General features: G+C 44.1%; 1 protein-coding gene across 5 annotated transcripts in view; it reads right to left on the bottom strand.

Annotated features, from left to right (window-relative positions):
* Positions 1-15,092, bottom strand: part of nphp3 (nephronophthisis 3) — a 184,930-nt gene that overhangs the window by 110,871 nt on the left and 58,967 nt on the right. For all 5 annotated transcript variants that reach the window (XM_063070063.1, XM_063070064.1, XM_063070065.1 and 2 more), the window contains one exon: positions 4,529-4,679. In XM_063070063.1, the coding sequence (XP_062926133.1) occupies positions 4,529-4,679 (151 nt within the window). The remainder of the gene's footprint in view (positions 1-4,528; positions 4,680-15,092) is intronic.

Below are 15,092 nucleotides of genomic sequence, written 5' to 3'. Positions count from 1 at the left end.
CGCATTGGATACTGTTGGGGGGGATGACTTACCTGGGACAAGCTGCAGTAGCCGGATCTCTGGCACTGAGACTGGCTCTGCAGTGCAGAAGGGAGGGGGGAGAAAGAGGAGAGCGGTAGTGATAGGGGACTCAATAGTTAGATGTGCAGATAGGAGGTTCTGTGGTCGTGACAGAGAATCCAGGATGGTTTGTTGCCTCCCGGGTGCCAGGGTCAAGGATGTCTCTGATCGATTGCATGACATTCTGAAGTGGGAGGGTGATCAGCCAGATGTCGTGGTGCACATCGGTACCAATGACATAGCAAGGAAGAGTGAGGAGGTCCTGGACAGTGAGTATAGAGAGCTTGGTAGGAAGTTGAAAAGCAGGACCTCGAGGGTTGCAATCTCAGGATTGCTACCTGTGCTACGTGCCAGTGAGGGTAGGAATAGGATGCTCTGGAGGAGGAACAAGTGGCTGAGGAACTGGTGTAGGGGGCAGGGTTTCAGATTTCAGGATCATTGGGACCTCTTCTGGGGCAGGTGGGACCTGTACAAGAGAGACGGGTTACACTTGAACCACAGGGGGACCAATATCCTTTCAGGGAGGTTTTGTTAGTGCTTTTGGGGAGGCTTTAAAATAGATTTGCAGGGGGATGGGAACCAGAGTGCCAGAGCTGACAGCGTGGCTGGGGTGAAAATAAATGATGTTGAAAGTTTAAGCAAATCCGCTGATAGAAAGGTTGTGAGTGGTGGTAAAAGTCTTCTGAGGTGTATATATTTCAATGCTAGGAGTATTGCGGGGAAGGCGGATGAGTTGAGGGCGTGGATTGACACATGGAATTATGATGTTGTAGCAATTAGTGAAACTTGGCTACAGGAGGGGCAGGACTGGCAGCTTAATATTCTAGGGTTCCGATGTTTCAGATGTGATCGAGGCAGAGGAATGAAAGGTGGGGGAGTAGCATTGCTTGTTAGGGAAAATATTACAGCAGTGCTCAGGCAGGACAGATTAGAGGGCTTGTCTACTGAGTCCTTATGGGTGGAGCTGAGAAACAGGAAAGGTATGGCCACATTAGTGGGATTGTATTACAGACCACCCAATAGTCAATGAGACTTGGAAGAGCAAATCTGCAGAGAGATAGCAGGCAACTGCAGGAAACATAAAGTTGTGGTGGTAGGGGATTTTAATTTTCCGTACATTGATTGGGACTCCCATACTGTTAGGGGTCTAGATGGTTTAGAGTTTGTAAAATGTGTTCAGGGAAGTTTTCTAAATCAATATATAGAGGGAGCAACCAGAGGGGATGCAATATTGGATCTCCTGTTAGGAAACGAATTAGGGCAAGTGACAGAAGTCTGTGTAAGGGAGCACTTTGATTCCAGTGATCATAACACCATTAGTTTCAATTTGATCATGGACAAGGATAGATCTGGTCCTAGGATTGAGGTTCTGAACTGGAAGAAGGCCAAATTTGAAGAAATGAGAAAAGATCTAAAAAGCGTGGATTGGGACAGGTTGTTCTCTGGCAAAGATGTGATTGGTAGGTGGGAAGCCTTCAAAGGGGAAATTTTGAGAGTGCAGAGTTTGTATGTTCCTGTCAGGATTAAAGGTAAATTGAATAGGAATAAGGAACCTTGGTTCTCAAGGGATATTGCAACTCTGATAAAGAAGAAGAGGGAGTTGTATGAAATGTATAGGAAACAGGGGGTAAATCAGGTGCTTGAGGAGTATAAGAAGTGCAAGAAAATACTTAAGAAAGAAATCAGGAGAGCTAAAAGAAGACATGAGGTTGCCTTGGCAGTCAAAGTGAAGGATAATCCAAAGAGCTTTTTCAAGTATATTAAGAGCAAAAGGATTGTAAGGGATAAAATTGGTCCTCTTGAAGATCGGAGTGGTCGGCTTTGTGCGGAACCAAAGGAAATGGAGGAGATGTTAAATAGGTTTTTTGCGTCTGTATTTACTAAGGAAGCTGGCATGAAATCTATGGAATGAGGGAATCAAGTAGTGAGACAATGGAAACTGTACAGATTGAAAAGGAGGAGGTGCTTGCTGTCTTGAGGAAAATTAAAGTGGATAAATCCACGGGACCTGACAGAGTGTTCCCTTGGACCTTGAAGGAGACTAGTGTTGAAATTGCAGGGCCCTGGCAGAAATATTTAAAATGTCACTGTCTACGGGTGAAGTGCCGGAGGATTGGAGAGTGGCTCATGTTGTTCCGTTGTTTAAAAAAAGGATCGAAAAGTAATCCGGGAAATTATAGGCCGGTGAGTTTAACGTCAGTAGTAGGTAAGTTATTGGAGGGAGTACTAAGAGACAGAATCTACAAGCATTTGGATAGACAGGGGCTTATTAGGGAAAGGCAACATGGCTTTGTGCGTGGTAGGTCATGTCTGACCAATCTGTTGGAGTTTTTCGAGGAGGTTACCAGGAAAGTGGATAAAGGGAAGGCAGTGGATATTGTCTACATGGACTTCAGTAAGGCCTTTGACAAGGTCCCGCATGGGAGGTTAGTTAGGAAAATTCAGTCGCTAGGTATACATGGAGAGGTGGTAAATTGGATTAGACATTGGCTCGATGGAAGAAGTCAGAGAGTGGTGGTAGAGAATTGCTTCTCTGAGTGGAGGCCTGTGACTAGTGGTGTGCCACAGGGATCAGTGCTGGGTCCATTGTTATTTGTCATCTATATCAATGATCTGGATGATAATCTGGTAAATTGGATCAGCAAGTTTGCTGATGATACAAAGATTGGAGGTGTAGTAGACAGTGAGGAAGGTTTTCAGAGCCTGCAGAGGGACTTGGACCAGCTGGAAAAATGGGCTGAAAAATGGCAGATGTAGTTTAATACTGACAAGTGTGAGGTATTGCACGTTGGAAGGACAAACCAATGTAGAACATAAAGGGTTAACGGTAAGGCACTGAGGAGTGCAGTGGAACAGAGGGATCTGGGAATACATTTACAAAATTCCCTAAAAGTGTCGTCACAGGTAGATAGGGTCGTAAAGAGAGCTTTTGGTACATTGGCCTTTATTAATCGAAGTATTGAGTATAAGAGCTGGAATGTTATGATGAGGTTGTATAAGGCATTGGTGAGGCCGAATCTGGAGTATTGTGTTCTGTTTTGGTCACCAAATTACAGGAAGGATATAAATAAGGTTGAAAGAGTGCAGAGAAGGTTTACAAGGATGTTGCCGGGACTTGAGAAATTCAGTTACAGAGAAAGGTTGAATAGGTTAGGACTTTATTCCCTGGAGTATAGAAGAATGAGGGGAGATTTGATAGAGGTATATAAAATTATGATGGGTATAGATAGAGTGAATGCAAGCAGACTTTTTCCACTGAGGCAAGGGGAGAAAAAAACCAGAGGACATGGGTTAAGGGTGAGGGGGGAAAGGTTTAAAGGGAACATTATGGGGGGCTTCTTCACACAGAGAGTGGTGGGAGTATGGAATGAACTGCCAGAGGAGGTGGTAAATGCAGGTTCTTTTTTAATATTTAAGAATAAATTGGACAGATACATGGATGGGAGGTGTATGGAGGGATATGGTCCGTGTGCAGGTCAGTGGGACTAGGCAGAAAATGGTTCGGCACAGCCAAGAAGGGCCAAAGGGCCTGTTTCTGTGCTGTAGTTTCTATGGTTCTATGGTTCTAAGTAGTGGGAGATTGAAAAGAATGACAATCATATGAAAATAGTTGAACCACTGGAAACTTATAGAGGTTCAGCAGCTCTTAGAAAAGCTTTATTACAAGAAGATTAAATTATGCAAGTAAAGATACCTTACAGCTATTGTACAGGGCTTCATGAGACTAGACTTGGCATAATACATGCAAGTCTAAATTCCCCATCTAAGAAAAGATATACTCCCAATGAACAGAGTCACCAGATTGATTCCTCAGATGGGGAACTTAGTCCTGTGAAGGCAAATTAAGCAGAATCGAGAAGAATAAGAAGGGATCTTCCTGAGGTTCTTAGAGCTTCTGTGGATTGATGAAGTGATGATGCTTTTCTTGTTTAGGGGGTCTAGAACATGGGGTCACAATCCCATTATAAGAGTTTAGTCATTCATGGCTGTGATGAGAAAAAAATTCTTCACAAAGTCGTCACACATCTTTGGAATTGTCTGCTCATGAAGTCTGTGGGGATCAGTACTTTCAGGGATTTCGAGTTATTAAAGGAAGGAAGCAATGATATGAAATGTTAGCAAAGACAGAAGGCAAGAAGGGATTAATAGTCTGCTATTATTATTTCTTGCATTGTTTATCAAAATAGAAAAGGAAGACTCACTCTCATTGAGAAGACTGTAGCTGCTAAGACAGATTACATGTAGAATTATTTTACAGCCAGAGGTCACCCTCATCTGAAGTGCTACGTAATAAATTTGGACCCAGGCACTGAAGATAGAACCAATTCCACTCAGTTTCCCAGGAATTCAATTTTGCAGAGGTGCAACAAAGATTTCCTAACAACCATTAAACCTAAAAACACATTAATTAAGTAGTAGTTAAAGGAGAGTAGACCAATAGGGATTAAAAATGTATGACAGGTTTTACCTGTGATATCAGTATGGTTGTCATCTGAATCGGAGTCTACTGGATCAAACACCTGAATACCCTGAGCCTGTAGCCGCTGGAATTTGGTTTCCAACTCACGTTTCGCTCGTAAGAGGTCTTGAATCTCTTTCTCTTTGGTTTCCCTAAAAATCTGAAATAAAACAAAACCACATCAACAGCTATTAAAAACAAAAGTTCAGGAGTAGTTCTCCAATGTTGCCCCATCACACCTGTCCTTCAAAACTGAATAGCTTATGTACACTTCACCATATACAGTATCATCAAGGTGGTGGAATAGTTCATGAGATAAATATCCTGCTCCTAATTCTTATGTTATGCTCTTACATTATTTATTTTAAAATTCATTTTAAAAAAGTGAGAAACAAGTGAGTTTCCAAAAGCTTAATGGGGAAAATAGCAACTCAAGTGAAAATCAAATAAAAATGATGCAGTTTTTCTGAAGCGTCCTTAACATACAGCAAGTAGTGAGATAAATTGGCTGGTTGAGTGAGGCCACTTCAATAATCTGCCACTCAATGTCATTAAGATCAAGGAATTGATTGAGGACTTCAGAAAGGGGAAGTTTGGAGAATACACAACAGTCCTCATTGAAGGGTCAGCAGTGGAAGGAGTGAACAGCAACAAATTCCGAGACATCAACATCTCAGAGCATCTATCCTGCCCTCAACATACTGATGCAATTATCAAGAATGCACACAGGCAGCTATATTTCAATGGAATTTGAGAAGATTTCGTATGTAACCAAAGACTCTAGAAAATTTCTATGCATGTAATGTGGAAAGTATTCTGACTGGCTGCATCACTATGGACGTACTGTGCACAGTATTCTGTCTGGCTACATCAATATGGCGTACTGTCGAAAGTATTCTGACAGGCTGCATCACTATGGACGTACTGTGGAAACTATTCTGACTGCCTGCATCACAATGGACATACTGCGGAAAGTATTCTGACAGGCTGCATCAATATGGATGTACTGTGGAAAGTATTCTGACTGGCTAAATCACTGTGGACGTACTGTGGAATGTATTCTGACTGGCTGCATCAATATGGACGTAATGTGGAAAGTAGTCCGACTGGCTAAATCACTGTGGACGTACAGTGGACAGTATTCTGACTGGCTGCATCACTATGGAAGTACTGTGGACAGTATTCTGACTGGCTGCATCACTGTGGACGTACTGTGGAAAGTTTTCTGACTGGCTGCATCACGATGGATGTACTGTGGAAAGTATTCTCACAGACTGCATCACTATGGATGTACTCTGGACAGTATTCTGACTGGCTGCATCACTGTGGACGTAGTGTGGAAGTATTCTGACAAGCTGCATCACGAAGGATGTACTGTGGAAAATATTCTTGACTGCCTGCATCACTATGGATGTACTGTGAAAAGTATTCGGACTGGCTGCATCACTGTGGATGTACTGTGGAAAGTATTCTGACTGCTTCCATCACTATGGACATACTGCGGACAGTATTCTGACTGTGTAAATCACTGTGGACGTACTGTGTAAAGTCTTCTTACTGCCTGCATCACTATGGACGTACTGTGCACAGTATTCTGTCTGGCTACATCAATATGGCGTACTGTCGAAAGTATTCTGACAGGCTGCATCACTATGGACGTACTGTGGAAACTATTCTGACTGCCTGCATCACAATGGACATACTGCGGAAAGTATTCTGACAGGCTGCATCAATATGGATGTACTGTGGAAAGTATTCTGACTGGCTAAATCACTGTGGACGTACTGTGGAATGTATTCTGACTGGCTGCATCAATATGGACGTAATGTGGAAAGTAGTCCGACTGGCTAAATCACTGTGGACGTACAGTGGACAGTATTCTGACTGGCTGCATCACTATGGAAGTACTGTGGACAGTATTCTGACTGGCTGCATCACTGTGGACGTACTGTGGAAAGTTTTCTGACTGGCTGCATCACGATGGATGTACTGTGGAAAGTATTCTCACAGACTGCATCACTATGGATGTACTCTGGACAGTATTCTGACTGGCTGCATCACTGTGGACGTAGTGTGGAAGTATTCTGACAAGCTGCATCACGAAGGATGTACTGTGGAAAATATTCTTGACTGCCTGCATCACTATGGATGTACTGTGAAAAGTATTCGGACTGGCTGCATCACTGTGGATGTACTGTGGAAAGTATTCTGACTGCTTCCATCACTATGGACATACTGCGGACAGTATTCTGACTGTGTAAATCACTGTGGACGTACTGTGTAAAGTCTTCTTACTGCCTGCATCACTATGGACGTACTGTGCACAGTATTCTGTCTGGCTACATCAATATGGCGTACTGTCGAAAGTATTCTGACAGGCTGCATCACTATGGACGTACTGTGGAAACTATTCTGACTGCCTGCATCACAATGGACATACTGCGGAAAGTATTCTGACAGGCTGCATCAATATGGATGTACTGTGGAAAGTATTCTGACTGGCTAAATCACTGTGGACGTACTGTGGAATGTATTCTGACTGGCTGCATCAATATGGACGTAATGTGGAAAGTAGTCCGACTGGCTAAATCACTGTGGACGTACAGTGGACAGTATTCTGACTGGCTGCATCACTATGGAAGTACTGTGGACAGTATTCTGACTGGCTGCATCACTGTGGACGTACTGTGGAAAGTTTTCTGACTGGCTGCATCACGATGGATGTACTGTGGAAAGTATTCTCACAGACTGCATCACTATGGATGTACTGTGGACAGTATTCTGACTGGCTGCATCACTGTGGACGTAGTGTGGAAGTATTCTGACAAGCTGCATCACGAAGGATGTACTGTGGAAAATATTCTTGACTGCCTGCATCACTATGGATGTACTGTGAAAAGTATTCGGACTGGCTGCATCACTGTGGATGTACTGTGGAAAGTATTCTGACTGCTTCCATCACTATGGACATACTGCGGACAGTATTCTGACTGTGTAAATCACTGTGGACGTACTGTGTAAAGTCTTCTTACTGCCTGCATCACTATGGACGTACTGTGCACAGTATTCTGTCTGGCTACATCAATATGGCGTACTGTCGAAAGTATTCTGACAGGCTGCATCACTATGGACGTACTGTGCACAGTATTCTGTCTGGCTACATCAATATGGCGTACTGTCGAAAGTATTCTGACAGGCTGCATCACTATGGACGTACTGTGGAAACTATTCTGACTGCCTGCATCACAATGGACATACTGCGGAAAGTATTCTGACAGGCTGCATCAATATGGATGTACTGTGGAAAGTATTCTGACTGGCTAAATCACTGTGGACGTACTGTGGAATGTATTCTGTCTGGCTGCATCAATATGGACGTAATGTGGAAAGTAGTCCGACTGGCTAAATCACTGTGGACGTACAGTGGACAGTATTCTGACTGGCTGCATCACTATGGAAGTACTGTGGACAGTATTCTGACTGGCTGCATCACTGTGGACGTACTGTGGAAAGTTTTCTGACTGGCTGCATCACGATGGATGTACTGTGGAAAGTATTCTCACAGACTGCATCACTATGGATGTACTCTGGACAGTATTCTGACTGGCTGCATCACTGTGGACGTAGTGTGGAAGTATTCTGACAAGCTGCATCACGAAGGATGTACTGTGGAAAATATTCTTGACTGCCTGCATCACTATGGATGTACTGTGAAAAGTATTCGGACTGGCTGCATCACTGTGGATGTACTGTGGAAAGTATTCTGACTGCTTCCATCACTATGGACATACTGCGGACAGTATTCTGACTGTGTAAATCACTGTGGACGTACTGTGTAAAGTCTTCTTACTGCCTGCATCACTATGGACGTACTGTGCACAGTATTCTGTCTGGCTACATCAATATGGCGTACTGTCGAAAGTATTCTGACAGGCTGCATCACTATGGACGTACTGTGGAAACTATTCTGACTGCCTGCATCACAATGGACATACTGCGGAAAGTATTCTGACAGGCTGCATCAATATGGATGTACTGTGGAAAGTATTCTGACTGGCTAAATCACTGTGGACGTACTGTGGAATGTATTCTGACTGGCTGCATCAATATGGACGTAATGTGGAAAGTAGTCCGACTGGCTAAATCACTGTGGACGTACAGTGGACAGTATTCTGACTGGCTGCATCACTATGGAAGTACTGTGGACAGTATTCTGACTGGCTGCATCACTGTGGACGTACTGTGGAAAGTTTTCTGACTGGCTGCATCACGATGGATGTACTGTGGAAAGTATTCTCACAGACTGCATCACTATGGATGTACTCTGGACAGTATTCTGACTGGCTGCATCACTGTGGACGTAGTGTGGAAGTATTCTGACAAGCTGCATCACGAAGGATGTACTGTGGAAAATATTCTTGACTGCCTGCATCACTATGGATGTACTGTGAAAAGTATTCGGACTGGCTGCATCACTGTGGATGTACTGTGGAAAGTATTCTGACTGCTTCCATCACTATGGACATACTGCGGACAGTATTCTGACTGTGTAAATCACTGTGGACGTACTGTGTAAAGTCTTCTTACTGCCTGCATCACTATGGACGTACTGTGCACAGTATTCTGTCTGGCTACATCAATATGGCGTACTGTCGAAAGTATTCTGACAGGCTGCATCACTATGGACGTACTGTGGACAGTATTCAGACTGCCTGCATCACTGTGGACATACTGTGGAAACTATTCTGACTGCCTGCATCACAATGGACATACTGCGGAAAGTATTCTGACAGGCTGCATCAATATGGATGTACTGTGGAAAGTATTCTGACTGGCTAAATCACTGTGGACGTACTGTGGACAGTAGTCTGTCTGGCTAAATCACTGTGGACGTACTGTGGAATATATTCTGACTGGCTGCATCAATATGGACGTAATGTGGAAAGTAGTCCGACTGGTTAAATCACTGTGGACGTACAGTGGACAGTATTCTGACTGGCTGCATCACTATGGAAGTACAGTGGACAGTATTCTGACTGGCTGCATCACTGTGGACGTACTGTGGAAAGTTTTCTGACTGGCTGCATCACGATGGATGTACTGTGGAAAGTATTCTCACAGACTGCATCACTATGGATGTACTCTGGACAGTATTCTGACTGGCTGCATCACGATGGATGTACTGTGGAAAGTATTCTCACAGACTGCATCACTATGGATGTACTCTGGACAGTATTCTGACTGGCTGCATCACTGTGGACGTAGTGTGGACAGTATTCTGACTGCTTCCATCACTATGGACATACTGCGGACAGTATTCTGACTGTGTAAATCACTGTGGACGTACTGTGAAGAGTATTCGGACTGGCTGCATCACTGTGGATGTACTGTGGACAGTATTCTGACTGCTTCCATCACTATGGACATACTGCGGACAGTATTCTGACTGTGTAAATCACTGTGGACGTACTGTGTAAAGTCTTCTTACTGCCTGCATCACTATGGACGTACTGTGGAAAGTATTCTGACTGGTTGCATCACTATGGACGCACTGTGGAAAGAATTCTAACTGACTGCATCACTGTAGACGTACAGTGGAAAGTATTCTGACTGCCTGCATCACTCAGGATACACTGTGGAAAGTACTCTGACTGGCTGTGACAATATGGATGTACTGTAGTAAGTATTCTGACTAGTTCCATCACTATGGACGTAGTGTGCAAGGTATTCTGGCTGGCTGCATCACTATGGACGCACAGCCGAAAGTATTCTGACTGGCTGCATCACTATAGACGTACTGTGGACAGTATTCTGACTGGCTGCATCACTATGGATGTACTGTGGACAGTTTTCTGACTTTCTGTATCACTATGGACATACTGTAGACATTATTCTGACTGGCTGCATCAATATGGATATTCTGTGGACAGTATTCTGACTCGCTGCATCAATATGGACATAATGTGGAAAGTAGTCTGACTGGGTGCATCACTCTGGATATACTGTGGACAGTTTTCTGACTTTCTGTATCACTATGGACGTACTACGGAAAGTATTCTGACTGCCTGCGTAACTCTGTAGGTACTGTGTACTGTATTCTGACTGGCTGCATCAATATGGACGTAATGTGGAAAGTCGTCTGACTGGCTAAATCACTGTGGACAGTATTCTGACAGGCTGCATCAATATGGATGTACTGTGGTCAATATTGTGACTGCTTCCATCACTATGGACGTACTGCGGAAAGTATTCTGACTGGCTGCATCACGATGGACGTACTGTGGACAGTTTTCTGACTGGCTGCATCATGATGGACGTACTGTGCAAAGTATTCTCACAGACTGCGTCACTATGGATGTACTGTGAAAAGTATCGGACTGGCTGCATCACTGTGGATGTACTGTGGACCGTATTCTGACTGGCTGCATCACCATGGATACACTGTGGAAAGTAGTCTGACTCGTTGCAACAATATAGATGGACAGTGGAAAGTATTCTGACTGGTTCCATCACTATGGACGTAGTGTGGACAGTATTCTGACTGGCTAAATCACTAGGGACATACTGTGGAAAATATTCTGACTGCCTGCATCACTCTGTAGGTACTGTGGACTGTATTCTGACTGGCTGCATCAATATGGACGTAATGTGGAAAGTAGTCTGACTGGCTAAATCACTGTGGACGTACAGCAGAATGTATTCTGACTGGCTGCATCACTTTGGACGCACTGCGGACAGTATTCCGACTGCCTGCATCACAGTGGACGTACTTTGCAAAGTATTCTGACTGGCTGCATCACAGTGGACGTACTTTGGAAAGTATTCTGACTGGCTGCATCACGATGGACGTACCGTGGAGAGTATTGTAACTCGCTGCATCACTATGGACGTACTGTGGAAAGTATTCCGACTGGCTGCATCACAATGGACGTACACTGGAATGTAATCTGACTGCATGCATCACTATGGAAGCACAGCGTAAAGAATTCTGACTGGCTGCATCACTATGGACATCCTGTGGACAGTTTTCTGACTTTCTGTATCACTATGGACTTAGTATGGAAAGTATTCTGACTGCCTGCATCACTCTGTAGGTACTGTGGACTGTATTCTTACTGGCTGCATCAATATGGACGTAATTTGGAAAGTAGTCTGACTGGCTAAATCACTGTGGATGTACTGTGGACAGTATTCTGACTGGCTCAATCACTGTGGACGTACTGTGGAAAGTATTCTGACTGGCTGCATCACTATGGATTTACTGTGAAGAGTATTCGGACTGGCTGCATCACTGTGGATGTACCGTGGATAGTATTCTGACTGCTTCCATCACGATGGATATACTGCGGACAGTATTCTGACTGGGTAAATCACTGTGGACGTACTGTGTAAAGTCTTCTGACAGGCTGCATCACTATGGAAGTATTGTGGACAGTATTCTGACTGGCTGCATCGCTATGGACGTACCGTGGACAGTATTGTAACTCGCTGCATCACTATAGACGTACTGTGGACAGTATTCTGACAGCCTGCAACACTATGGAAGAACTGTGGAAAGTATTCTGACTGGCTGCGACAATATGGATGTACTGTGGTAAGTATTCTGACTAGTTCCATCACTATGGACGTAGTGTGCAAAGTATTCTGACTAGTTCCATCACTATGGACGAACTGTGGACAGTATTCTGACTGCCTACATTACTATGAACGTACTGCCGAAAGTATTCTGACAGGCTGCATCAATATGGATGTACTGTGGTCAATATTCTGACTGCTTCCATCACTATGGACGTACTGTGGACAGTATTCTGACTGGCTAAATCATAATGGACGTACAGTGGGATGTATTCTGACTGGCTGCATCACTATGGACTTACAGTGGAACGTATTCTGACTGCATGCATCACTATGGACGCACAGTGTAAAGAATTCTGACAGACTGCATCACTATGGATGTACTCGGGACAGTATTCTGACTGGCTGCATCAATATGGATGTACTGTGGAAAGTATTCAGACTGGCTGCATCACTATGGAAGTATTGTGGACAGTATTCTGACTGGCTGCATCGCGATGGACGTACCGTGGACAGTATTGTAACTCGCTGCATCACTATGGACGCACGGTGGAAAGTATTCTGACTGGCTGCATCAATATGCAGGTAATGTGGAAAGTAGTCTGACTGGCTAAATCACTGTATACGTACTGTGGACAGTATTCTGAGTGGCTGAATCACCGTGGACGTACTGTGGAATATATTCTGACTGGCTGCATCACTATGGAAGCACAGCATAAAGAATTCTGACAGACTGCATCACTATGGATGTACTAGGGACAGTATTCTGACTGGCTGCATCACTATGAATGCACAGCGGAAAATATTCTGACTGGCTGCAACAATATGGATATACGTGGACAGTATTATGACTGGTTCCATCACTATGGATAAACTGTGGAAAGTATTCTGACTGGCTGCATCACGACGAATATACTGTGGAATGTATACTGACAGACTGCATCACGATGGATGTACTGTGGATAGTATTCTGACAAGCTGCATCATGAAGGATGTACTGTGGAAAATATTCTGACTAACTGCATCACTATGGACGTATTGTGGACGGTATTCTGACCGGCTGCATCACTATGGATGTACTGTGGACAGTTTTCTGACTTTCTGTATCACTATGGACATACTGTGGACATTATTCTGACTGGATGCATCAATATGGATATTCTGTGGACAGTATTCTGACTGGCTGCATCAACATGAACGTACTGCGGAAAGTATTCTGACAGGCTGCATCAATATGGATGCATTGTGGTCAATATTCTGACTGCTTCCATCACTATGGACGTACTGTGGAAAGTATTCTGACTGGCTGCATCACTATGGCCCTACTGTGGACAGTTTTCTTACTTCCTGTATCACTATGGACGTACTGCGGACCGTATTCTGACTGGCTGCATCACCATGGATACACTGTGGAAAGTACTCTTACTCGTTGCAACAATATGGATGTACTGTGGAAAGTATTCTGACTGGTTCCATCACTATGGACGTACTTGGAAAGTATTCCGACTAGCTGCATCACGATGGACATACTGTGGAGAGTATTGTAACTCGCTCCATCACTATGGATGCACTGTTGAAGGTATTCTGACTGGTTGCATCACAATGGGCGCACATCCGCAAGTATTCTGACTGGCTGCATCAATATGGACGTAATGTGAAAAGTATTCTGACTGGCTGCAACAATATGGATATACTGTGGACAGTATTATGACTGGTTCCATCGCTATGGATGAACTGTGGAAAGTATTCTGACTGGCTGCGTCACAACGAATATACTGTGGAATGTATACTGACAGACTGCATCACGATGGACGTACTGTGGAAAATATTCTGACAAGTTGCATCACGAAGGATACACTGTGGAAAATATTCTGACTGCCTGCATCACTGTGGATGTACTGTGGACAGTATTCTGACTGGGTAAATCACTGTGGACGTACTGTGTAAAGTCTTCTGACCGGCTGCATCACTATGGAAGTATTGTGGACAGTATTCTGACTGCCTGCATCACTATAGATGTATTGTGGACAGTATTCTGCCTGGCTGCATCACTGTGGACGTACTGTGGACAGTATTCTGCCTGGCTGCATCACTATGGACGTATTGTGGACAGTATTCTGCCTGGCTGCATCACTGTGGACAGTATTCTGCCTGGCTGCATCACTATAGACGTACTGTGGACAGTATTCTGGCTGGCTGCATCACCATGGACACACAGCCGAAAGTATTCTGACTAGCTGCATCACTATAGACGCATTGTGGACAGTATTCTGCCTGGCTGCATCACTGTGGACGTACTGTGGACAGTATTCTGACCGGCTGCATCACTATGGATGTACTGTGGACAGTTTTCTGACTTTCTGTATCACTATGGACATACTGTGGACATTATTCTGACTGGATGCATCAATATGGATATTCTGTGGACAGTATTCTGACTGGCTGCATCAATATGGACGTATTGTGGAAAGTAGTCTGACTGGGTGCATCACTCTGGATATACTGTGGACAGTATTCTGACTGCCTGCATTACTATGAACGTACTGCCAAAAGTATTCTGACAGGCTGCATCAATATGGATGCACTGTGGTCAATATTCTGACTGCTTCCATCACTATGGACGTACTGTGGAAAGTATTCTGACTGGCTGCATCACAATGGCCCTACTGTGGACAGTTTTCTGACTTTCTGTATCACTATGGACGTACTGTGGAAAGTAGTCTGACTGGCTAAATTACTGTGGACGTACAGTGGAATGTATTCTGACTAGCTGTATCAATATGGATGTACTGTGGACAGTATTCTGACTGGCTGCATCACTATGAACGTACTGCCAAAAGTATTCTGACAGGCTGCATCAATATGGATGCACTGTGGTCAATATTCTGACTGCTTCCATCACTATGGACATCCTGTGGACAGTATTCTGACTGGCTGCTTCACGATGAATGAACTGTGGACAGTATTCTGACTGGCTGCATCACTATGGACTTAGTAT

This window comes from Mobula hypostoma, chromosome 17, assembly GCF_963921235.1.
Source record: "Mobula hypostoma chromosome 17, sMobHyp1.1, whole genome shotgun sequence".
NCBI classification, from domain to species: domain Eukaryota; kingdom Metazoa; phylum Chordata; class Chondrichthyes; order Myliobatiformes; family Myliobatidae; genus Mobula; species Mobula hypostoma.
Note: the sequence above shows the minus strand (reverse complement) of the source record. Positions and strands in the feature narration are given on the sequence as shown.